The sequence below is a fragment of the Oncorhynchus nerka genome, linkage group LG27 (genome assembly GCF_034236695.1).
Source record: "Oncorhynchus nerka isolate Pitt River linkage group LG27, Oner_Uvic_2.0, whole genome shotgun sequence".
Lineage (NCBI taxonomy): Eukaryota > Metazoa > Chordata > Actinopteri > Salmoniformes > Salmonidae > Oncorhynchus > Oncorhynchus nerka.
This window is the reverse complement of record NC_088422.1, coordinates 79,739,601-79,765,575: the sequence shown is the minus strand read 5'-3', so window position 1 is coordinate 79,765,575 and position 25,975 is coordinate 79,739,601. Positions and strand designations below refer to the sequence as shown.

Here is a 25,975-nt window from a genome sequence, read left to right as displayed (position 1 = left end):
AATATAGGATGATAATGTCTCAGTTAATAGTGTGGCTAAAAAGTCATTTTCAAAACGGATATAGTATATATTGTTGTAAAGCATTACTGATTAATATACTGCTATTCTTCTGCTTCCTTTATGCCCTATTATGTTCCTACTCCACCCCAGGGGGCGCTTGTTGCTCTGTGAGTCTCAGCCCTCAGGCCTCTAATCATAGCAACCCATTGCAGATGACAAGTTGGGGCTTGTCTGTTGTGAGCCAATGGGCTGAGCCAGAGCTTCAGCTTCCTCTCTGTCTCAGTGCACTGCAGCCTGCTGCTGCCTGCCTGTAGACTTATAGTAGCGCTCACTGCTCTGTGCTGCTCTGATGCTCACCCACACACCCACAGCTGTTCAGCCTGGCTAGTCCCACAGAGAGAGAAGCAGAGAGGCAGTGTGTCTCCAAGCCTCTAGAAAACAGAATCAGATCCTTCTCACGAGCCTCTGTAAGTAGCTTGTTGCATCACTGCAGCTCTTTTGTCTCTGTAACACTACAGGAAGTAACATGTCACAGGATGTTGTTTGTCCTGGGTTGATGTGTGTCTAACTGATGTTATTATAGATGATGATCATGTATGATTTGTGGCTGGTAGGGGTTGTTAGATTGTCTCTGTAACACTACAGGAAGTAACATGTCACAGGATGTTGTTTGTCCTGGGTTGATGTGTGTCTAACTGATGTTATTATAGATGATGATCATGTATGATTTGTGGCTGGTAGGGGTTGTTAGATTGTCTCTGTAACACTACAGGAAGTAACATGTCACAGGATGTTGTTTGTCCTGGGTTGATGTGTGTCTAACTGATGTTATTATGGATGATGATCATGTATGATTTGTGGCTGGTAGTGGTTGTTAGATTGCCAAGATAAAATGCAACATTGTTCTGTTCCATTTCTCTGAAATGGATGCAAAACACTTTAGTTGCATATGTATTTTGAACGATGTGTGTGCCCCTGTAGAAAGTAAAAGTATTCTGGAGGTTGTCACTGACGCTGCAGTCAGTCAGTTCTAAAGATATTGCAGTGTGACAGAGAGCCAACATGGGAACAGAGAGAGGTGTGGTGGTTGTGGTGGTGGGTAAGATGACAAACTGATTCTGAAGGAGTTGGCAGCTGGTGACGCATGTTGTCAGTTGGTGGGCCACTAGCCCACATCCGGTGTGTAGCCCACGGGTGAGAATATATGCATAGTAATATTAGTACCCAGCACATGTCTCATAGTAGCTACCTCTCCCTTATGACTGTAGCTTGCTCTCAGGAGGGATGTTACAGTGACAGAGTTAAAGCCTTACTATAAGCGGGGTGGCAGAGTAGCCTAGTGGTTAGAGAGTTGGACTAGTAACCGGAAGATTGCAAGTTCAAACCCCCGAGCTGACAAGGTACAAATCTGTCGTTATGCCCCTGAACAGGCAGTTAACCCACTGTTCCTAGGCCGTCATTGAAAATAAGAATTTGTTCTTAACTGACTTGCCTAGTTAAATAAAGGTCAAATAAAAAATAAGCATCAACTTCCACAGAACAGATAGGAAGGTTGAATTGACTCAGTGGGAGGTGAGCTAAATCAATTTTCCTGGTAGTGGATGGAGTAGAGCCAAGCCAACCAAGGCTTCGTCCCAATACTGCAGAGTGAGAGAGGGATAGGTTGGCCAGCAAATCTGGATTCAAATGCTATCTGAAATCTTTCAAATACTTTTAGCGTTTGCTTTAGAAGAAGCCTGTAATGCCATATGAGCAGGGTTTGCACTTATACGACTATTCTATTTGTTCAGTTGCGCAAAGCAAGCCCAGCTAAAGTGTTTGAAAGATGTCAAATAGTATTTGAACCCAGGCCTGTTGGCCAGTGTCTGGGGTTGGAACAGTACGTTTGCTCGTAGGGAATGAATGGAAGGTATTATTAGATTCAATGACAGTGGTGTACTGTGTGACAGCAGTGTACTGTGTGACAGCGGTGTACTGTGTGACAGTGCCCAGGAACACAGTGTACAGGTTTGACTCTGACAGAACACAGGAATTGATGTGGTTCAACATTGGCCTGTCCAGCCTCAGCCTGGCTCTGGCTGTAATTTACAGGTGTACAGTAATGAGTCACGTCAGAATATCGAGAACTTCACCTGGTATAACCTTACATCTTAGATTGTAGCCCTCTCTTTCTCTCTATCTCTACCTCTCTGTTGCTCTCCCTCGCTCCCTCTCTGTCTCTCTCTCTGTGTTGGTCTTTGTCTTTCTTTCTACCTCTCTGTTGCTCTCCCTCGCCCCCTCTCTGTCTCTCTCTCTGTGTTGGTCTTTGTCTTTCTCTCTACCTCTCTGTTGCTCTCCCTCGCTCCCTCTCTGTCTCTCTCTCTGTGTTGGTCTTTGTCTTTCTCTCTACCTCTCTGTCGCTCTCCCTCGCTCCCTCTCTGTGTTGGTCTTTGTCTTTCTCTAAACCTCTCTGTTGCTCTCCCTCGCTCCCTCTCTGTCTCTCTCTCTGTGTTGGTCTTTGTCTTTCTCTCTACCTCTCTGTTGCTCTCCCTCGCTCCCTCTCTGTCTCTCTCACTGTGTTGGTCTTTGTCTTTCTCTGTACCTCTGTTGCTCTCCCTCACTCCCTCTGTCTCTCTCTCTGTGTTGGTCTTTGTCTTTCTCTCTACCTCTCTGTTGCTCTCCCTCGCTCCCTCTCTGTCTCTCTCTCTCTGTTGGTCTTTGTCTTTCTCTCTACCTCTCTGTTGCTCTCCCTCGCTCTCTGTCTCTCTCTCTGTGTTGGTCTTTGTCTTTCTCTCTACCTCTCTGTTGCTCTCCCTCGCTCCCTCTCTGTCTCTCTCTCTGTGTTGGTCTTTGTCTTTCTCTCTACCTCTCTGTTGCTCTCCCTCTTTTGCTCCCCTCTGTCTCTCTCTGTGTTGGTCTTTGTCTTTCGCTCCCTCTCTGTCTCTCTGTGTTGGTCTTTGTCTTTCTCTCTACCTCTCTGTTGCTCTCCCTCGCTCCTCTCTGTCTCTCTCTCTGTGTTGGTCTTTGTCTTTCTCTGCTCTCTCTGTTGGTTGGTCTTTCTTTTTGTCTTTCTGTCTCTACCTCTCTGTCTTTCTCTCTACCTCTCTGTTGCTCTCCTCGCTCCCTCTGTCTCTCTCTCTGTGTTGGTCTTTGTCTTTCTCTCTACCTCTCTGGTCTTTGTCTTTCTCCCTCCTCCTCCTCCCTCTCTGTCTTTCTCTCTCTCTCTGTGTTGGTCTTTGTCTTTCTCTCTACCTCTCTGTTGCTCTCCCTCGCTCCTCTCTGTCTCTCTCTGTGTTGGTCTTTGTCTTTCTCTCTACTCCCTCTGTCTCTCTCTCTGTGTTGGTCTTTGTCTTTCTCTCTACCTCTTTGTTGCTCTCTGTTGCTCTCGCTCCTCTCTGTCTCTCTCTCTGTGTTGGTCTTTGTCTTCTACCTCTCTGTTGCTCTCCTGTCTCTCTCCTCTCTGTGTTGGTCTTTGTCTTTCTCTAAACCTCTCTGTTTCTCTCCCCTCCCTCTGTGTTGGTCTTTGTCTTCTCCTCGCTCTCTGTAAACCTCTCTGTTGGTCTTTGTCTTTCTCCCTCTGCTCCCTCTTGTCTCTCTCTCTCCTCTCTGTCTTTCTCTCTCTCTCTGTGTTGGTCTTTGTCTTTGTTTCTCTCTACCTCTCTGCTTCCCTCTCCCTCTGCTCCCTCTCTGTCTCTCTCTACCTCTCTGTGTTGGTGTGTTGGTTTGTCTTTCTCTCTACCTCTCTGTTGCTCTCCTCTCCCTCTGTCTCTCTCTCTCTGTGTTGGTCTCCCTCTCTGTGTTGGTCTGTGTTGGTCTTTGTCTTTCTCTCTACCTCTCTGTTGCTCTCTGTGTTGGTCTTTGTCTTTCTCTCTACCTGCTCTCCCTCGCTCTCTCTCTGTCTCTCTCTGTGTTGGTCTTTGTCTCTGCTACCTCTCTGTCTTTGTCTTTCTCTCTACCTCTTGCTCCCTCTGTCTCTCTCTCTGTGTTGGTCTTTGTCTTTTCTCTCTCTCTTTCCCTCACTCCCTCTGTCTTTCTCTGTGTTGGTCTTTGTCTTTACCTCTCTGTTGCTCTCCCTCGCTCCCTCTCTGTCTCTCCTCTGTCTTTCTCTCACCTCTCTGTTGCTCTCCCTCGCTGTCTCTCTCACTGTGTTGGACTTTGTCTTTCTCTGTACCTCTGTTGCTCTCCCTCGCTCCCTCTCTGTCTCTCTCACTGTGTTGGACTTTGTCTTTCTTACCTCTCTGTACTCCCTCTGTCCTCTGTTGCTCTCCCTCGCTCCTCTCCCTGCTGTCTCTCTCACTGTGTTGGTCTTTGTCTTTCTCTGTACCTCTGTTGCTCTCCCTCTCTTCCTCACTGTGATGATTCCTAGTACACAACATGTTCGGAATCAGCATCCACCTCCCCACTCACTGACATATCTGGTTTATATTCAAAACCACAGTTTAACTTCTTCATTTTCACACACTCAGAGAGACAGATCCTCTACCCCAGGCAGCATCTGTGCACCACACACTCACACAGTCTGTGATAGTAACTTGGCATTGTAGAGAAATGGAGAACACGTGCAAATGATTAATGCTGTGGAGAGGAGACTGAGTTAGCATTGAATCAGCACAATCTCTATTTTACTCCCTCAATTTCAAATCAATTCAAAGGCGATTATTGGCATGGGAAATATGTTTACATTGCCTAAGCAAGTGAAATAGACAAACATGGAAAGGGAAATAAACAATCAGAAATGAATAATAAACATTACGCTCACAAAAGTTTTAAAAGAATATAGACATTTCAAATGTTATATTGCTGGCTATATACAGTGCTATGTAACAATACAAATAGTTGAGGTATGAAAGGTCATATAAATAAGCAGATAAATATTATTAGTATTTACAATGGTGTTTGTGCTCCAGGTCACAAATCTTGCTGTTGAGGTGGCACACTGTTGTATTTCACCTAATGGATATGGGAGATTGGATTGGTTTTCAAATTCTTTGTGGGGCTGTAATCTGAGGGAAATATAGTGCCTTCAGAAAATATTCGCACCCCTTGACCTTTCCACAGTTTGTTGCGTGACAGCCTGAATTTGTATTTGGAATAAATTGATATTTTGTTTCACTGGCCAACGCACAATACCCTATAATGGTGAAATTAAAAATATTTTAAAAATTAAATATCTCTTTGAGCATGGTTATTAATTACACTTTGTATCAATACACCCAGTCACGACAAAGATACAGGCGTCCCTCCTAGCTCAGTTGCAGGAGAGGAAGGACACCGCTCAGGGATTTAACCATGAGGCCAATGGTGACTTTAAAACCGTTCGAGTTTAATGGCTGTGATAGGAGAAAACTGAGAATGGATCAACAACATTGTAGTTACTCTATAATATTAACCTAAAGGACAGAGTCAAAAGAGGGAAGCCTGTACAGAAAATAAATATTCCAAAACATACATCCAGTTTGTAGCAAGGCACTAAAGCAAAACTGCAAAACGTGGCAAAGAAATTAACTTTATGTCCTGAATATTATGTTTGGGGCAAATTCAGCACAACACATCACTGAGTACCACCTTCATATTTTCAAGCATGGTGGTGGGTGCATCATGTTATGGGTATGCTTGTCATAGGCAAGGACTGGGGAGTTTTGTAGAGTAAAAAGGAATGGAATAAAGTTAAGCACAGGCAAAATCCTAGAGGAAAACCTGGTTCAGTCTACTTTCCACCAGACAAAGGGAGACAAATTCAAATCAAATCAAATTTATTTATATAGCCCTTCGTACATCAGCTGATATCTCAAAGTGCTGTACAGAAACCCAGCCTAAAACCCCAAACAGCAAGCAATGCAGGTGTAGAAGCACGGTGGCTAGGAAAAACTCCCTAGAAAGGCCAAAACCTAGGAAGAAACCTAGAGAGGAACCAGGCTATGTGGGGTGGCCAGTCCTCTTCTGGCTGTGCCGGGTGGAGATTATAACAGAACATGGCCAAGATGTTCAAATGTTCATAAATGACCAGCATGGTCCAATAATAATAAGGCAGAACAGTTGAAACTGGAGCAGCAGCACGGTCAGGTGGAAGTTGAAACTGGAGCAGCAGCACGGCCAGGTGGACTGGGGACAGCAAGGAGTCATCGTGTCAGGTAGTCCTGGGGCATGGTCCTAGGGCTGAGGTCCTCCGAGAGAGAGAAAGAAAGAGAGAAGGGGAGAATTAGAGAACGCACACTTAGATTCACACAGGACACCGAATAGGACAGGAGAAGTACTCCAGATATAACAAACTGACCCTAGCCCCCCGACACATAAACTACTGCAGCATAAATACTGGAGGCTGAGACAGGAGGGGTCAGGAGACACTGTGGCCCCATCCGAGGACACCCCCGGACAGGGCCAAACAGGAAGGATATAACCTATAATATATCACCTCTCAGCAGGAAAATAACCTAAAACACAAGGCCAAATATACACTGGAGTTGCTTACCAAGACAACATTAAATGTGGCCTAGTTACAATTTTGAAGATCTATGGCAAGACTGGAAGATGGTGGTCTAGCCATGATCAACCAACTTGACAGAGCTTGAATAATATTTTAAATAATAATGTGCAAATATTATACAATCAACATGTGGAAAACTGTTAGAGATTTCCCAGAAAGACTCACAGCTCGTAATCGCTAACATGTATTGACTCAGGTGTGTGAATACTTATGGAATTGAGATATTTCTGTATTTAATTTTCAATAAATTAGCAAACGTTTCAAAAAACATGTTTTCATTATGGGGTATTGTGTGTAAATCAATTTAATCCATGAATTCAGGTTGCAACACATCAAACATTTCCAGTTGTAACACATCATGTGGAATAAGTCAAGGGGCATGAATACTTTCTGAATGCTCTGTATGTATCTCCAATATGGTCATACATTTGGCAGGAGGTTAGGAAGTGCAGCTTGGTTTCCACCTCATTTTGTGGGCAGTGTGCTGTCGTGTCTTTGGCTATGCCGGATTAAGTGATATGACATGCTATTCTATAAAATAATTTATCCGTAATTAATATTACCTGATTGAGCTAATCGTGTAAATGTAATTAACTAGAGAGTCGGGGCATCACAAAATAATATTTATAGAGCTGTTATCTTCCGAATAAACTCTTAAAGACCTAGTAATATTTTACATCAATAGCAGTCAATATTAATCGTCCTCTTAATTCAGTCTCATCTGAAAGTTGTAAATTTTGGTTATCTGCACGAACCCTGGCTAACAAGTTGAATCAGCAATACAAAATTGGGTTTAATTATTTATTTACTAAATACCTAACTAATCACACAGAATTACACATACACATAATTAAATCATAACTTGATGACAAATTACGCCATAAAGGAAAACGTCCCTAGCGGGCGGAACAGATATGGCAGCTTGTTACACAAAAGAAAAGGGCTGGGTTTGAGTGAAAGAGCGGGAAGACTGAGGAACAAAGGCCGAAGCTGTGCTATCGTAAATACAGTATCTCATGCATTCTAAATGACCGCCCATTTGGAAAAGGAAAATGCAATAAATATTTACTCTGAGCTGCGCTTCGGTAGGGTGGTGGTAGATGGAAGGCCGTGTTGCCCAACCGAGTCCTTTGTCCTTTGAAGAATGTCAACTGGATACGTTGTAGTAATGTCGTTGTGTGATAGACGGGATACTCTGTCTGTTCCTTCCTAACCTTGTTTGCAGCGGCTGTTGCTAACTCAACGGCTAGGAGATATCACTTCTGTAGTGAATAAGAGTTCAAAGTTCATACCATTCGCAACCAAAGCTCACGCTGATGTTGGCTTCGTTCTGTAGTTATTATCTGAACCATTCTGACATCGGACCGTCGTCCTCACGTCCTCGGAACAGGAGGTTATATTGTCGTCAAGGCTTTATATGGGAAGGGAGAGGAGGGCGTGTTTGAAAAGTTTTATAGCCCATGTCCCTTCACAGGGGCGGGCCACTGATTGAGCAGAAAACCCAAATCTCAAATTTTAGAAGCTAAAATCACATTTCATCCCATCACGAATAATTTCATATTCAAACATTTAAATTGAACAACAATTCCATGTGAATCCGATAACTCTGATGTGTAGACTTTCCACTGTAGAGTTTATGTCATCTTATCATTGATGAGAATGTCTCAGATGACAACCGAACTGACATCATATTCATTAAGTACCACCGCATATGTTCAATTGGTCGGATTACCAGAATATAGTTCATTTCCCCCCACCTTCTGATGTTCCCAGAATCTCTATGTTAACCAAGGGTTTTGCAAATGTAACATCAGTAGGGTAGAGAGAGGAAAAAGGGGGGAAGAGGTATTTATGACTGTCATAAACCTACCCCCAGGCCAATGTCATGACAGTGCACATAGCCTGTCTTTTCTTGAAAGCCAGGTCTGCCGATGGTGACCTCTCGATAGCAAAGCCATGCTCACTGAGTCTGTACATAGTCAAAGCTTTTCTTAATGTTGGGTCAGTCACAGTGGTGGTATTCTGCTACTGTTTGCTCAGTTTTTTGTTGATTCTTTCCAATGTGTCAAGTAATTATCTTTTTGTTTTCTCATGATTTGGTTGGGTCTAATTGTGTTGCTGTCCTGTTGTGAACAGAGTCCCAGTACCAGCTGGCTGAGGGGACTCTTCTCCAGGTTCATCTCTCTGTAGGTGAGGGCATTGTAATGGAAGGTTTGAGAATCGCTTCCTTTTAGGTGGTTGTGGAAGTTAATTGCTCTAATTAGCAGGAATCGTCCCAATTCTGCTCTGAATGCATTATTTGCAGTTTTACATTGTACACATTTTTTCATAATTCTGCATGGAGTCTCAATTTGGGGTTAGTGAAGTATTTGTTTGTGAGAGGACCCAAGACCTCACAACCATAGAGGGCTTCTGTGGTGCTGGTGTGTAGGCCACGGTAGGTATATTGTTTTGTGTGATCTAGGGCAACAGTGTCTAGGTGGAATTTGTATTTGTAGTGCTGGAAACTGGACCTTTTTTGGAAAACCATTATTTTTGCCTTACTGAAATTAACTGTCAGGGCCCAAGTCTGACAGAATCTGCAGAAGATCTAGGTGCTGCTTAATTATTATAATTATTTTACCTTTCGGTTACTAGTCCAATGCAATAACCACTAGGCTACCTGCCGACTGAGCCCTCACCAATTTGTTGGTATAAATGTTGAAGAGGGTGGGGCAAAAACAAATTGTTGCCAATTTTAGCTGCATACAGTTGAATTCAGAAGTTTATATACACCTTAACCTTAGTTTCTCACAAGTCCTGACATTTAATCCTAGTAAATATTCCCTGTCTAAGGTCAGTTAGGATCACCACTTTATTTTAAGAATGTAAAATGTCAGAATAATAATACGTTGGGTGAATTTTGGCCCATTCCTCCTGAAAGAGCTGGTGTAACTGAGTCAGGTTTGTAGGCTTCCTTGCTCGCACACGCTTTTTCTGTTCTGCCCATACATTTTCTATACGATTGAGGTCAGGGCTTTGTGATGGCCACTCCAATAACTTGACTTTGTTGTCCTTAAGCCATTTTGCCACAACTTTGGATGTATGCTTGGGGTCATTGTTCATTTAGAAGACCCACTTGCAACCAAGCTTTAACTTCCTGACTGATGTCTTGAGATGTTGCTTCAATATAGCCACATAATTTTCCTTTCTCATGATGCCATCTATTTTGTGAAGTACACCAGTCCCTCCTGCAGCAAAGCACCCCCACAACATGATGCTGCCACCCCAGTGCTACACGGTTGAGATGGTGTTATTCAGCTTGCAAGCATCCCCCTTATTTCTCCAAACATAACTATGGTCATTATGGCCAAAAAGTTATATTTTTGAAATGGAATTTCCTGGAAATTCCTCTGGAATTTGTGGTCTGTATATTTTATTATTTTATTTAGGATACCATCAACACCACAAGCCTTTTGAGAGGTTGAAAGGTTTGTATTTGGTTAATTCGGTGTAATTGGAGAATCCAGTGGGTTTTGGTTCTCTTTAATAGCTCACTCTAAGATGTTTTAATGATCATGTACAGTGCCTTCGGAAAGTATTCTGACCCAATGACTTTTTACACCCCCCATTAATCTACACACAATACCACATAATGACTAAGCCAAAACTGTTTTATTTTTTATAAATGTTTGCTAATTTATAAAAAATGATACAAATTAAATATCAAATTTACCTGTATTTGGGAGGTTATTTTTCTCCGCAGATCCTCTCAAGCTCTATTAGGTTGGATTGGGAGCTTCGCTGTACAGCTGTTTTCAGGTCTCTCCAGAGATGTTCGATCGGGTTCAAGTACGGGCTCTGGCTGGGCCACTCAAGGACATTCAGAGACTTTCCCCGAAGCCACTTCTGCGTTGTCTTGGCTGTGTGCTTAGGCTCAGCTCTAGGGAGAGTCTTGGTGGTTACAAACTTTTTCCGTTTAAGAATGATGGAGGCCACTGTGTTCTTGGGGACCTTCAATGCTGCTGAAATGTTTTGGTACCCTTCCCCAGATCTGTGCCTCGACACAATCCTGTTTCGGAGCTCTACGGACAATTCCTTCGACCTCATGGCTTGGTTTTTGCTCTGACATGCACTGTCAACGGTGGAACCTTATATAGACAGGTGTGTGCCTTTCCAAATCATGTCCAATCAATTGAATTTCAATTGAATTTCCCACAGGTGGACTCCAATCAAGTTATAGAAACATCTCAAGGATGATCAATGGAAACGGGATGCACCTGAGTTCAATTTCAAGTCTCATTGCAAAGGGTCTGAATACTTATTTAAATAAGGTATTTCTGTTGTTTTTTTTTTAATAAATTTGCCAACATTTCTAAAAACCTGTTTTTGCCTTGTCCTTATGGGGTATTGTGTGTAGATTGCTGAGGATAATACTTTAAAAAAAAATCCATTTTAGATTATGTGTGTAACGTAACGAAATGTGTAAATAGTCAAGAGTTCTGAATACTTTCCGAAGGCACTGTATTTGTTTTTGATGTTTGTTATAGTGCCAGAAAAGATGGGAGAAATCATTTATCCATGCATGTCCATTTTGGATAGATAGCTCTTCATGTTGTTGTTTGTTTAGTGTTTAGGCTTTCCTCTGCTAAGTTTACAACTTCACTTTTGCAGTGAAACGTTGTGTCCAGGAAATTGTCTAAAAGGGATTTAATTTGTTGTTGGCTAATTGTTTTCTGGTAGGTTTCTACACTACTTTCCTTTTATCTATATCATTTCTTAATAGTATGCAGTTTACTTGGCTTTGATGCCTCATTATTTCGTTTTGTTCTGTTCAAGTAGGCTGTGATTTTGCTGTGATCTGATAGGGGTGTCAGTGGGCTGACTGGGAACGCTCTGAGAGACTCTGGGTTGAGGTCGGTGATAAAGTAGTTTACAGTACTGCTGCCAAGACATGAGCTGTAGGTGTACCTACCGTAGGAGTCCCCTCGAAGCCTACCATTGACTATGTACAGACCCAGCGTGCGACAGAACTGCAGGAGTTGTGTGACCCGTTTTTTGTTGGTTGTTTTGTCGTAGTTGTTGGGCATATTGGGGAGGGAATGCTGCCACCTCCAGGTAGGTTTTTGTCCCCCTGTGTTCTGAGTGTGTCAGGTTTTGACCAGTTCTGGTGTTTAGGCTTCCACAGACTAGGACATGTCCCTTGGTCTGGAAATGATTGAGATCCCCCTTTAGGATGGAGAAGCTGTCTTTATTAAAGTATGGGAGACTCTAGTGCGGGGATATACAGTACTGTACATTCCAAAACGGTTCTTCGGCTGTTCCCGTAGGAGAACCCTTTTTGGTTCCACATATAACCCTTTTGGGTTCTATGTAGAACCCTCTCTGGAAAGGGTCCTACATGGAATCCAAAATGTTTCTACCTTGAACCATAAAGGTTCTACCTGGACCAAAAAGGGTTCTCCTATGGGGACAGCCGAAGAACCTTTTAAGGTTCTATAGCACATTTTTTCTAAGAGTGTATGTAGCACACAGGACAACATTTTTATCTGTTGAGGTTATTTCTTCATTTATTTCTAACCAGATGTAAAATGTTCCTGTTTTGATGTATTTAATAGTGGTGAAGTCTGGGTTCCTGCTCTATAGTCCAAAGGCAGATGACTTCAGACCTTGTATATTCCAGGATGGAATATGGTCTCTCTCTCTCTCTCTGAATCCTTCCACAGTAGAACTGTAGAACTGCTTGACAAACAGAGAAACAGATTCATAAATCGGAATATTCCTCTTCAACAGGAAATATTTGTATTTTGGCAGTTCATCATCGTTGTCATCTCATAACTAGCTCCCTCCCTTCCCACACACACACACACATTAACTAGGGCCCAATTATCCCTGAGATGACTTAATATCATTACTGTGTGGTTCGTGTTGTAAATTTAAACCGTTGTTTCACATGTTTCTCACGCAAGGAAGTATAATGATGATCCTATTTATACGGTCTCATGGGTTTACCGCTCTAAAGGGTTTTCAAACCTCTGCCTGGTGTATGCATTATGAACAGGTGTCCACTGCTACTCCACTGACTGACACAGAGCTATACTCTACCAGCGGAGGTGCTGTGAGCGGCTGGAGGTCGTCTGGCAACCCAGAGACATGTACCCAGTGACAGTCTGGCTAGAACATTCAGGTCAGCTCTGGTGGGCATGTGTCTGTGTGGGCCTCATACGTAACTGTAGTAGACTGTAATGTGCCGCAGGGGAAATGTATTTGGGCCTGTAGCCTATGATAGAGTACACTGTGATCTATGGTCAGTGTTGAGTTTGTAGAAGAGTAAGAAAACACATTGTTTTACTATGTTACACATTCTTCCCATTATGGAGTTGGTTTTGATTTGGAGGAAGATAAGCTTATCCTAGATCTATACCTATGGGTGGGCAATATCTATCAGTAGTCTATGGGGGTGGGAAAGTGGCTGTATGGTTCTTTAAGGTGTATTTTGTTTAGATCCTGTGCCAGAAACCCTAGTGAGGTCATCTCCACTAGACTGAGAAACATGCGCCACACCTTCATCCAGCACTACCAGGAACCATGGGAAGAGAACCACAGCCTAGACAGAGGTGTGTGTGTTTGTGTCTGTGTGTATGCATGTGTTGATATATTGACATTAATGTGCACTTTTCAGTAACTTCCTGTTGTTTGTAGAGAGTGGAGTGAAGTTCTCCAGCCAGACAGAGGCTTTGTACTACAGGGTTCTAGAGGCTGTCATCAATCAGGAGAGGAAGAGGCTGGGAGACATTTTAGTGAGTCCTCTGCCCTCTGTTGTGTATGAATGGAACTGCACTGTTTAGTGTCATTAAGCATTCACTTTATAATTCCCTCTGGGGGCACTGTTGTATTTTATTTATGTATTTTTTATTTATCCTTTATTTAACCTAAGCAAGTCAGTTAAGAACAAATTCTTATTTACAATGACGGCCCACCAAAAGGCAAAAGGCCTCCTGCTGGGACAGAGGCCTGGGATTAAAATAAATAAATACAATATAAATATAGGACAAAATGTTATACAGACATGTATAGTATAGAGGTTGTCCTTGTTGACTTGTTTCTTGGCAGGTCATTCTGGAGCATGATCTGTTCCAGCGCTCTCTAGTGGCCTGTTGTCTGGAGATGGTAATCTTCTCCCATCAGCCACCAGGCAGCTTCCCCCTGGTCATTGACATCTTTAGCCTGGCGCCATACGACTTCTACAAGGTAACATCTACACAAAACACCTGCAGTACATGTCATACTGTAGTGTAACATCGTAGGTTTTGTGTAAAGGAGGAGGTTTCACGTGATAAGTAACCTTACCTGAAAACTGAAGCATTATGTTAGCTCCTCAAGCTAATGCCTAGGCTTGGGCTCAGAGGGTTTACACAGTTTTGGGGCATACAGACGTCCTGGGTTCAAACACGTCTACTGTAATCTTAGTGATCTATTTAGGTGCTGTTTAACCCTCTACTGTGTGTGGTGTGTGCCAGGTGATAGAGCTGGTGCTGCGGGCTGAGGAGGGCTTGCTGCCGGGTGTGGTCAGGTATCTGACCCATATAGAGGAGCAGGTCCTGGAGAGTCTGGCCTGGAGGAGAGACTCACCACTCTGGGACCAGATCAGAGCTGCTAAGGGTCAGGGACAGCTGCCTGCATACCATCAGGTCAGTGGGCAAAGGTTCAAATTCACCTGTTTGTCAACTGGGCAAAATATACAGTGCACCCTCTCAAAATATATAGAGCAACACCGCTGGCGCACTCGAAACAAGTTGGTCTAATATGGCAGCATGGCGGCTGTCGTTTCATTCAATAGAGGAAACAAAATGATCCCAAACTTAAGGTAACAGATGGTTCTATGTGTGTTCAAGGTGATGCTCCCCCAATACTCAGAGGACAAAGACAAGATGGCCAAGATCCCTCCCACCCCTTCACACTTGACCTCAAGCCTTGTGAATGGGATCCATGGAAATGACCTGAACTCCCCGATTACCCACCATGAACGCTACAGCTCACCCCCTGCTGGCTCAAAGATGGCCGCTTGCCCTACCACACCAGTCAGCCCATCCCAGTCCTCCTCTGTCATTGTTACTGGACAGACTGTAGTCACCATGGCATCAGCCACTGTCACCACCAACAATGGCCAGTCAGTCACCATACCGGTTTGAGGTAAAGACTATCCCTCAGATGAAACCCAATATGGCCATAGAAATGACAACCCTAATAGAATACTGACATAATGTAATACATCTTATAATAAACATGTTATATACCTTGTTTACATATCACAACAACCAGTGCTATTTGTTCAATTAAACCTCTTCCACACCCAGGCATTGCCAACGACCGGGGAGCCATCACATTTACCCTCAGTGTTGTAGGTCAGCCCATTCCTCCACAGCAAGTCCCCAGCAGCCCCAGAACCCTCTACCCTCTACCCAGAGTAAGGGCTCCATCTCACTGTTCCTCCGCAAGGTAGGCTTTACTCAGATTCCTACATACCTGAGCTGGCCTGAATGCTATGAGCCTAGATATTTAGTTACTAGATCCACAAGACAAAGGCCATACTCCTTCCCTCTGTCTCAGGTCTACCACCTGGTGAGCATGCGTCTGAGGGACATCTGTGTTAAACTGGACATCTGTGAGGCGCTGCGGCTGAAGATCTGGACCTGCGTTGAACACTCTTTGGTCCACTGCACTGACCTCATTCTAGACCGACACCTGGACCAAATACTCATGTGTGCCATCTATGTCATGGCCAAGGTAGCACTATTTGCTTTGTCTCTAGACGTTTTGCTATACTTCCTTATCGCAGATGGTTTTATGACTTGGGTGATCGACAGCAAGGCATTCAGCCTTCTATACCTCTTCAGCTGTGTATTGATGATTATAATGTAATATATTACCTCATTTCCATGTTTGTGCTGTGTGTTGCTCATGCAGGTAACCAAAGTGGACATGCCCTTCAAGCTCATCATGCAGTGCTACAAGACTCAGCCTCAAGCAAGCAACTGTGTAAGGAGATCAATGTTTTGCTTGCTTTTGTGTGTGTGAGTTAAATCCAGCTGGTTTGTTATTGTGTAGTTGATGAAGTCTGTATTGTCCTTCTGTCAGGTATTCAGAAGTGTTCTGATCTCAGGGAGAAACACCAAGACCTCACAAAACTCCTGGAGGATCCAACAGAGAAAACAGTTAGACAAATAGAAAATATATACATTCACATGGATATGTTTGCATCATAATGTGCATGAATTAACAAATCATTTTTGAATGTGATGCTGCTCTGTTTTCCAGAAGATGTAGACCCCAGCAGTAGCTTGCTTACCTACCAGAGCCCTCCCACCCATCCTACAGGACCCAGAGCTCCCTGTAGACCGGACCAGGAGGAGAGAGGACACCTCATCTATTTCTACAACACCGTCTATGTCAAACAGATGAAGGACTTTGCCCTGCGCTACACCTCCAGCTCTCTGACCATAGCCGGGGTGAGGGGACATTTTCATATACTTCCTAATGGAGTCAGTAGTCATCATACACGATACGTAGGAAACACTTTACCAGGGGTCTCAGATATGTCCAAACTGGTGTATAACATCATGGGTACTTACAGGTCATCTGATCCTGTAATATAAGTAAGAGAAGTCCTAGAACAGATGCAGTGCATTGTTCCTAGGCCCAGCGCTATCATCACTGTCCAACAGAGATTCTGACCACATTCAGATTATTTTTCCATGCACAGGTTGAAACCCCTCCTCTTTCGCCGTACCCCTGCCAGCGTATTGGATCCTTGCGCAGACTCCGCCCCTCCAATCACCATTCCCTCTACATCTCCCCCCACAAGCCCAGCACACACCCCTCCCCCCGCACTGGGGTCCTCTACATCTTCAGCAGAAGCCCCTCAAAGGTCAGAGGTTGGACATACCTCTCAAACCCTGCTAACGGTTCCCTAACTGACCCTCTTCTATACTTCCTGTCTGAAGCCTAACTATCAATACACATATTTTAACTTCAGTAACTGTGAAAAGCAAAAGACCTGGTCATCGTAAATACACAGTACATACAGTCATGTGTGTTGCTAATCGTTGTATCCCACAGAGTCTGAGAGAGATCAGCGACATGATGAAGACATTTCAGTCACGCACCAGGAAGTGCTGTGCAGCCCAGCTTCAGGAGGACGGTGAGGAGGAGGGTGGGCCGCTTGCGAAGAGATCCTGTCAGGATAGACCGTCAAACTTGCAGAGAAAGCTCAGGGACTTCGACCAGGCACTGATGAGGGCTCAGAACCAGCAACAAGCTCAGACCGGGGCCAAGGCACAGCACCAAGCAACAGCACACAATGGGACGCATTGATGACATCTCACTTTTTGTGACTTACCGCCATGCTTCATACTTCTTGCAGGTCTACACTCATTGGAAGAATATGGACAACAGGCACTGATGATGGGAGAATGGATGCTGTGGATCTACAATGTTAGAAAGAATTGGCATCATTAGCACTCAGCGAAGTTCACTTAGCAAGCAATGTTCATGATTAGAAAAGCTGATTTGTAATAATAATAATGAGGGTAATGAAATAATCTGAGGGTAACTAGGGCTCTGTATCAAATATCATATCATATACAGCATATATTCATCCAAAGGAAGCAGTAAAGGATTTGTGTTGGTACTGAGCACTGTCTACAGTTTGTGTTTGGTGAGAGGGAGGAGACAATGTTCTCTGGAACATACAGTATGTTATTAGTTTCAATTTTCAAGTTTAATTTGTCACCTCACAAGTACAGTGAAATGCTTAAATTGCAAGCCCTACCCAACAGTGCAGTATTCAAAATAAAAAAAGCATAACTAATTTAAAACAAATTAAACACAGATATGACATATAGGTGAGCCTTTTAAAATGATTATACATGTATCTGTTAGGACCAGATGTTAGATAATATTCTGTTTAATTGGCAGGTTTTTATCTCTACCAGCGTTGAATTTGTACTGATCTGTGGTACAAATAATTTACTTCTTTGTATTGTGATGTTGGATAAACACAACTCTGTTTTTACATTTGTCTTGTTGCTTTTTGTGCTATGTTGCTCTGTCTATAGGCTTTGTCTTGCTTGTCCTATGTTGCTCTGTCTGTAGGCTTTGTCTTGCTTGTCCTATGTTGCTCTGTCTGTAGGCTTTGTCTTGCTTGTCCTATGTTGCTCTGTCTGTAGGCTTTGTCTTGCTTGTCCTATGTTGCTCTGTCTGTAGGCTTTGTCTTGCTTGTCCTATGTTGCTCTGTGTGTAGGCTTTGTCTTGCTTGTCCTATGTTGCTCTGTGTGTAGGCTTTGTCTTGCTTGTCCTATGTTGCTCTGCGTGTAGGCTTTGTCTTGCTTGTCCTATGTTGCTCTGTGTGTAGGCTTTGTCTTGCTTGTCCTATGTTGCTCTGTGTGTAGGCTTTGTCTTGCTTGTCCTATGTTGCTCTGCGTGTAGGCTTTGTCTTGCTTGTCCTATGTTGCTCTGTGTGTAGGCTTTGTCTTGCTTGTCCTATGTTGCTCTGCGTGTAGGCTTTGTCTTGCTTGTCCTATGTTGCTCTGCGTGTAGGCTTTGTCTTGCTTGTCCTATGTTGCTCTGTGTGTAGGCTTTGTCTTGCTTGTCCTATGTTGCTCTGTGTGTAGGCTTTGTCTTGCTTGTCCTATGTTGCTCTGTGTGTAGGCTTTGTCTTGCTTGTCCTATGTTGCTCTGCGTGTAGGCTTTGTCTTGCTTGTCCTATGTTGCTCTGTCTGTATGCTATGTCTTGCTTGTCCTATGTTGCTCTGTCTGTAGGCTTTGTCTTGCTTGTCCTATGTTGCTCTGCGTGTAGGCTTTGTCTTGCTTGTCCTATGTTGCTCTGTCTGTATGCTATGTCTTGCTTGTCCTATGTTGCTCTGCGTGTAGGCTTTGTCTTGCTTGTCCTATGTTGCTCTGTCTGTATGCTATGTCTTGCTTGTCCTATGTTGCTCTGTCTGTAGGCTTTGTCTTGCTTGTCCTATGTTGCTCTGTCTGTATGCTATGTCTTGCTTGTCCTATGTTGCTCTGTCTGTATGCTATGTTTTGCTTGTCCTATGTTGCTCTGCGTGTGCTCACTGCTCATTGATTGTCTGTATTGCAATTGTTTTTAATAACCTGCCCAGGGACTGCGGTTGAAAATTAGCCAGCTGACTAAAACGGCAGGGTAGCCTAGTGGTTAGAGCTAGTTGGACTAGTAAAGTAAAGGTAAAAAAAAAAAAAAAACACTTTTACTGAAACGTAGATGAATGTGTACTGCCCCTGTAAAAAATAAAATAAGCTCAAACATCTCCTTACCCTACCGTCAACATTACCACAACATAGTGAGAGCCACTGTGGAAAATAAATATAGCTCCATGTTGGATATTTTTGCACTCAGCGACAACAAGGTCATAAACAGCATGTGACATATCAGTCTTGGTATATTAGTCTCATGTTGATATAGTAAAATTGTTATTTTGTTAATTTTCATACTGGCATATTTTGAAAAACATCCGAACAAATGGCCATTCACTTTCATAGTGGGGAAAATTGGTTTCCATGACGGCCTAGTGATTGAGTAACAATACCCATACTGTTTATCAGTAACTATGTCCTGACACGCTATGGGAAGTTCATTCTTAACCGATGTTGCTTGGCAAGCAAATGACAATAATCCTCTAAGAACCAATCAGCAAAGGCCTGTCAACTAAACCCCTGAGAGGCCATTATAGAAAATGGAATCCCTAGAATGGGGAAGGCCCTCAGACCCATTAACTTGAATCGGAATGTCCGTTCTAGGGATTATATTTCTATGGTTACACAGGAAACCAGGGGGACCTGCTTCCACAACAGTCCTGGAGGTTTTAAGGTAAAGGTCAGCTTGGTAATAACTTCAGATGCTTTTCAGACTTCATCAACAACCAACAACCTCAACAGGACGTCTGTTTTAATCAATCTCCCACTGGACTGAACCATGGGGTGCAACACCAGCAGGGATGCTGTCGTGGTAGACCCTTCTAAAAAGCCAGAGACCAGACCAGCGTCGGCCAGCTCGACCAGTAAGGCCACCGCTGAGGAGGCTAAAGAAACTACAGAGAAAGACAAAGATGAAACAGAAGGCATATCAAGCTGCGACTGACCTCCATCTTTCTTAACCCAAACTCCTCAAAGTAAGATATCTGTCATTCTGCCAGTTACACTTTTATGCTATCTCATCACCCAAATATGGACAAATACAATTATCTGTATTATGTTTTGGGTCACTTTCTTTAGTCAATCAAATGGAAGTTAACTATTCTAATGATTAAGCTATAAACAAGTTGAACAAATGATGACTATCCCATTGGGTAGCACTATGATACAATCACCTCTATTACTTCTCTGTCTGTCTGTGGCTATTTGACATGACCAGATGTGATGTATAGCTAGTGAGATGGTCTCGCTCTCTATCTCTGCATGCGTGTGTGTGTATGTACAGATTGGCCTGTCTGCAGGTGAAGGACATGGTCTCTCTCTGTCTCTGTCTCTCTCTGTCTCTCTCTCTCTCTGTGTGTGTGTGTGTGTGTGTGTGTACAGATTGGCCTGTCTGCAGGTGGAGGACCTGCCTGCAGAGGAAGGCAATGCTGCACAACTGTCCATCAACCCCTGTGTCATCTGGGACCAGACCAGCCACACACCCCACTCCACTCTGTGATGTAACCTACCAGCCACACACCCCACTCCACTCTGTGATGTAACCAACCAGCCACACGCCCCACTCCACTCTGTGATGTAGACCTACCAGCCACACACCCCACTCCACTCTGTGATGTAGACCTACCAGCCACACACCCCACTCCACTCTGTGATGTAGACCTACCAGCCACACACCCCACTCCACTCTGTGATGTAACCTACCAGCCACACACCCCGCTCCACTCTGTGATGTAACCAACCAGCCACACACCCCACTCCACTCTGTGATGTAACCTACCAGCCACACGCCCCGCTCCACTCTGTGATGTAACCAACCAGCCACACGCCCCACTCCACTCTGTGATGTAACCTACCAGCCACACGCCCCACTCCACTCTGTGATGTAATCTACCAGCCACACGCCCCGCTCCACTCTGTGATGTAACCAACCAGCCACACGCCCCACTCCACTCTGTGATGTAACCTACCAGCCACACGCCCCGCTCCACTCTGTGATGTAACCAACCAGCCACACGCCCCACTCCACTCTGTGATGTAACCTACCAGCCACACGCCCCACTCCACTCTGTGATGTAACCAACCAGCCACACGCCCCACTCCAATCTGTGATGTAACCTACCAGCCACACGCCCCACTCCACTCTGTGATGTAACCTACCAGCCACACGCCCGCTCCAATCTGTGATGTAACCTACCAGCCACACGCCCCGCTCCACTCTGTGATGTAACCAACCAGCCACACGCCCACTCCACTCTGTGATGTAACCTACCAGCCACACGCCCCGCTCCACTCTGTGATGTAACCTACCAGCCACACGCCCACTCCACTCTGTGATGTAACCTACCAGCCACACGCCCCCACTCCACTCTGTGATGTAACCTACCAGCCACACGCCCCACTCCACTCTGTGATGTAACCTACCAGCCACACGCCCGCTCCACTCTGTGATGTAACCAACCAGCCACACGCCCCACTCCACTCTGTGATGTAACCTACCAGCCACACGCCCCACTCCACTCTGTGATGTAACCAACCAGCCACACGCCCCACTCCAATCTGTGATGTAACCTACCAGCCACACGCCCCGCTCCACTCTGTGATGTAACCAACCAGCCACACACCCCACTCCACTCTGTGATGTAACCAACCAGCCACACGCCCCACTCCAATCTGTGATGTAACCTACCAGCCACACGCCCCACTCCACTCTGTGATGTAACCTACCAGCCACACGCCCCGCTCCAATCTGTGATGTAACCTACCAGCCACACGCCCCGCTCCACTCTGTGATGTAACCAACCAGCCACACGCCCCACTCCACTCTGTGATGTAACCTACCAGCCACACGCCCCGCTCCACTCTGTGATGTAACCTACCAGCCACACGCCCCACTCCACTCTGTGATGTAACCTACCAGCCACACGCCCCACTCCACTCTGTGATGTAACCTACCAGCCACACGCCCCGCTCCACTCTGTGATGTAACCAACCAGCCACACGCCCCACTCCACTCTGTGATGTAACCTACCAGCCACACGCCCCACTCCACTCTGTGATGTAACCAACCAGCCACACGCCCCACTCCAATCTGTGATGTAACCTACCAGCCACACGCCCCGCTCCACTCTGTGATGTAACCAACCAGCCACACGCCCCACTCCACTCTGTGATGTAACCTACCAGCCACACGCCCCACTCCACTCTGTGATGTAACCAACCAGCCCCACTCCAATCTGTGATGTAACCTACCAGCCACACGCCCCGCTCCACTCTGTGATGTAACCAACCAGCCACACACCCCACTCCACTCTGTGATGTAACCTACCAGCCACACGCCCCACTCCACTCTGTGATGTAACCAACCAGCCACACGCCCCACTCCACTCTGTGATGTAACCTACCAGCCACACGCCCCACTCCACTCTGTGATGTAACCAACCAGCCACACGCCCCACTCCACTCTGTGATGTAACCTACCAGCCACACGCCCCACTCCACTCTGTGATGTAACCTACCAGCCACACGCCCCACTCCAATCTGTGATGTAACCTACCAGCCACACGCCCCGCTCCACTCTGTGATGTAACCTACCAGCCACACGCCCCACTCCACTCTGTGATGTAACCAACCAGCCACGCGCCCCGCTCCACTCTGTGATGTAACCAACCAGCCACACGCCCCGCTCCACTCTGTGATGTAACCAACCAGCCACACGCCCCGCTCCACTCTGTGATGTAACCAACCAGCCACACGCCCCGCTCCACTCTGTGATGTAACCAACCAGCTACACACCCTGCTCCACTCTGTGATGTAGAACTATCAGCCAAACACTCTGCTCTGTGATGTAGACCTACCAGCCACAGGTTCCTTACTCTGTCTACTGTTGCTGGTCCAGAACACTCTCTCTCTCTCTCAATCTCTCAACTGGACCTTCAGTATCCACAGTGCCATGTTTATATCCTGTTAATGTGCCAGTATGGTCATTGTAACAACAATGAGACATGGTAGTAAATGTATAGATTCAATCTGACTAATGTCCTTTATTGTTTTTAATGTCATTTATTGTTCTTACCTCCATCTCTATCTCACTCTCTATCACACACCTCTGTTCTAGGGTGGCAGTTACAATCAGTTACTTCAAAAGCTTCCAGCCCTGCCACAGGCTAAACCAAACAGCAGCCAAATCAGTAGGCTTTGAAGGCCGTTTTTGTTGCAGCTGTACAGCATATTACTGATCACTCCAGCAGTCCTAGGCTCCAACACTACATACCACTGCATCAGGAAGCTGTTACAGCTCTGTGTTTGGGTAGACAGCAGCCTGCTTGTTATTACCCATAAAGGAAATGGTTCCCATAGATACAAATACTATATACTGCAATGCCTTTTTTTGCCACCAGGTGGCATGTAAACACAAGTGCAGTTCTGTTTGTCACCACCAGGGTGCATAAGCAATCCATCAGTATTTGGTGGGCTATCCAAGGCCCTGGTCCATTTACTCAAGACATTTAATCTGAAATATATGTTGTAAATGTATTACCAGCGAGTGAATAGAGCTGGAAGGGAATAGCCTTTTCACAAAGCCCATATCACAAATACCCATCACAGAGGAAGCGGGAAATTACATGAAAATATTACCATTATACAAATGGAAATTGTGATTGAATAATGTGTTTGAGAAGATAAATGGAAAGCACTTTGTTAGAAAATGTGGTGCTAAATGGCTTTTTAATTTCAGATGTGGGATAAAACAAAACACATTTCTACTCCATTTTCACTGGCAATTGATTAGTGGTTCCACACCTGCAGAGAGAAGGGCTCTTATCTTCTCATTATCAGTTAATTAATATGCATGCACACATGTCTATTATCTTTCCTCTGCCATTTAGCAGAATTGAGACATTGATGTTGTAATGGCCTTGGATGACTTCTCTCTCTGTTGCTTTAAGGAGAAATAAGACACATGACTGACATTGTCTTTAATTGTTGTAAAATTAAATTAAATGAAAATAAAATAAAAAGGAAAAACAAATTCTTTACATCATATTCAATATGACATCACCATTCCCCTCTGGGAGGTGTATCTATCAACACAGCAACTCTTATTTGATTGGCTGTATTTAAGTTAGCAGCTTTTCTATGGTACTGTAGCTTTAGGAAACAAGCCATTTGGTGCACTGTGGATACCTAAGAAAGAGATGCATTGAAGAGTGATATGGAAATGTTTTACTTGAAAGACATACAGAAGGGAATAAGATATGAAATTCCTCACTCTGCCAGGGTTTGGCTATTAGAGAATCCAAGGCCCGCTGAAGCAAAACCTGGGTGAAAGTCCAATTCATTTATGTCCTGATCTTCAATGTTCCACTGCCATAAGTGCATATTGTATTACCAGTGAAATATGAAGTCCTATAGAAACTACTCTGACTGGATATCTTTGCAGTTGTGCACAAATGGCCCTCGGCATGTGTTCTGTATTATGCACATTACACAATGTCATTAGCTTTTTATCTTTATGGTTTGAGTCAAATTTCACATAGCAGTGGATGTTGTTATGGTTGATCGTATGATTGTACATTAGAAAGAGATACTACATGCTTCATGACTAAAACAGACATTATAGACATTATAGAGGATGGTTATGTCACTAAACCATAGTGGCGTCTGCTAAATGACTTAAATGTAAATGTAATGTAAATGTCTTGTTGTTGATAAGGGAATATTGTGAATATTAGGTTTACAAACATCATTTTCAAACAGATGTTCCACCCAATAAAGGCTAACCCGACGGTCTAAAAATAAAAAAAAAGGGCATTTGAACACTACTCTTGGGTGTAATCTGCTCCTCTTGTAATGGGCCATTTATAAACTCAGCAAAAAAAGAAACGTCCCTTTTTCAGGACCTTGTCTTTCAAAGATAATTAGTAAAAATCCAAATAACTTCACAGATCTTCATTGTAAAGGGTTTAAACACTGTTTCCCATGCTTGTTCAATGAACCATAAACAATTAATGAACATGCACCTGTGGAAGGGTCGTTAAGATACGAACAGCTTACAGACGGTAGGCAATTGAGGTCACAGTTATGAAAACTTAGGACACTGAAGAGGCCTTTCTACTGACTCTGAAAAACACCAAAAGAAAGTGGCCCTGCTCATCTGCGTGAACGTGCCTTAGGCAAGCTGCAAGAAGGCATGAGGACTGCAGATGTGGCCAGGGCAATAAATTGCAATGTCCGTACTGTGAGACGCCTAAGACAGAGCTACAGGGAGACAGGACGGACAGCTGATCATCCTCGCAGTGGCAGACCATGTGTAACAACACCTGCACAGGATCACACCTGCGGGACAGGTACAGGATGGCAACAACAACTGCCCGAGTTTCACCAGGAACGCACAATCCCTCCATCAGTCCTCAGACTGTCTGCAATCGGCTGAGAGAGGCTGGACTGAAGGCTTGTAGGCCTGTTGTAAGGCAGGTCCTCACCAGACATCACCGGCAACAATGTTGCCTATGGGCACAAACCCACCGTCGCTGGACCAGACAGGACTGGCAAAAAGTGCTCTTCACTGACGAGTCGCGGTTGTTTCTCACCAGGGGTGATGGTCGGATTCACGTTTATCGTGAAAGGAATTAGCGTTACAACGAGGCCTGTACTCTGGAGCGGGATTGATTTGGAGATGGAGGGTCCGTCATGGTCTGGGGCGGTGTGTCACAGCATCATCGGACTGAGCTTATTGTCATTGCAGGCAATCTCAACGCTGTGCGTTGCAGGGAAGACATCCTCCCTCCCTCATGTGGTACCCTGTGGTGCTCATCCTGACATGACCCTCCAGCATGACAATTCCACCAGCCATACTGCTCGTTCTGTGTGTGATTTCCTGCAAGACAGGAACGTCAGTGTTCTGCCATGGCCAGCGAAAAGCCCGGATCTCAATCCCATTGAGCACGCCGGGGACTTGTTGGATCGGAGGGTGAGGTCTAGGGCCATTCCCCCCAGATATGTCCGGGTACCTTGGTGGAAGAGTGGGGTAACATCTCACAGCAAGAATGGGCAAATCTGGTGCAGTCCATGAGGAGGAGATGCACTGCAGCACTTAATGCAGCTGGTGTTTTTTTTACTGAGTTTATGATTAGTATAATGGTCTGTCATTAGAATAAGTATTCATGTTATTTCCTGCAAGCCACTCTTTAAAGATGTGTTCTTCACAGGCCTCATCTTTAATCTTTCTCTGGCCTTGAAGAATGTCACTGATCTCCCTGTAACTGCAGGGAGCAGGGCTGATAAAATCCACATTGTGTGTGTGTGTGTGTGTGT

General features: G+C 44.6%; 2 protein-coding genes across 3 annotated transcripts; both read left to right on the top strand.

Moving 5' to 3' along the window:
* Window positions 1-47: 47 nt before the first annotated feature.
* On the top strand, window positions 48-14,887 carry LOC115122163 (retinoblastoma-like protein 2). 2 transcript variants are annotated; one of them, XM_065012050.1, is made up of 8 exons: window positions 54-467; window positions 12,504-12,629; window positions 12,947-13,059; window positions 13,145-13,242; window positions 13,556-13,693; window positions 13,963-14,133; window positions 14,338-14,635; window positions 14,800-14,887. In XM_065012050.1, the coding sequence occupies exons 3-7, from the start codon at window positions 12,996-12,998 to the stop codon at window positions 14,632-14,634; spliced, it is 768 nt and encodes a 255-aa protein (XP_064868122.1). In that variant the 5' UTR covers window positions 54-467; window positions 12,504-12,629; window positions 12,947-12,995; the 3' UTR covers window position 14,635; window positions 14,800-14,887. The 2 variants fall into 2 exon arrangements, with proteins under 2 accessions (XP_064868123.1, XP_064868122.1); XM_065012051.1 differs by lacking the exon at window positions 12,504-12,629 and having other exon boundaries at window positions 48-467.
* LOC135559573 (retinoblastoma-like protein 2) lies at window positions 14,859-18,774 on the top strand. Its single transcript, XM_065012052.1, has 6 exons — window positions 14,859-14,941; window positions 15,053-15,229; window positions 15,410-15,481; window positions 15,581-15,657; window positions 15,761-16,370; window positions 16,562-18,774. The coding sequence occupies exons 2-5, from the start codon at window positions 15,071-15,073 to the stop codon at window positions 15,780-15,782; spliced, it is 330 nt and encodes a 109-aa protein (XP_064868124.1). The 5' UTR covers window positions 14,859-14,941; window positions 15,053-15,070; the 3' UTR covers window positions 15,783-16,370; window positions 16,562-18,774.
* The last annotated feature ends 7,201 nt before the right edge of the window (window positions 18,775-25,975 follow it).

What these genes read in the sequence shown, in the direction of transcription:
- LOC135559573 (XM_065012052.1), top strand. Translation starts at nt 15,071, where the DNA reads ATGCGTCTGAGGGACATCTGTGTTAAACTGGACATCTGTGAGGCGCTG. An exon ending in AGCCTCAAGCAAGCAACTGT is followed by an intron (nt 15,482 to 15,580) that starts GTAAGGAGATCA and finishes TCCTTCTGTCAG; the next exon opens with GTATTCAGAAGTGTTCTGAT. An exon ending in AGGATCCAACAGAGAAAACA is followed by an intron (nt 15,658 to 15,760) that starts GTTAGACAAATA and finishes TCTGTTTTCCAG; the next exon opens with AAGATGTAGACCCCAGCAGT.
- LOC115122163 (XM_065012051.1), top strand. Translation starts at nt 12,996, where the DNA reads ATGCGCCACACCTTCATCCAGCACTACCAGGAACCATGGGAAGAGAAC. An exon ending in GAACCACAGCCTAGACAGAG is followed by an intron (nt 13,060 to 13,144) that starts GTGTGTGTGTTT and finishes TGTTGTTTGTAG; the next exon opens with AGAGTGGAGTGAAGTTCTCC. An exon ending in AGCTGCCTGCATACCATCAG is followed by an intron (nt 14,134 to 14,337) that starts GTCAGTGGGCAA and finishes TGTGTGTTCAAG; the next exon opens with GTGATGCTCCCCCAATACTC.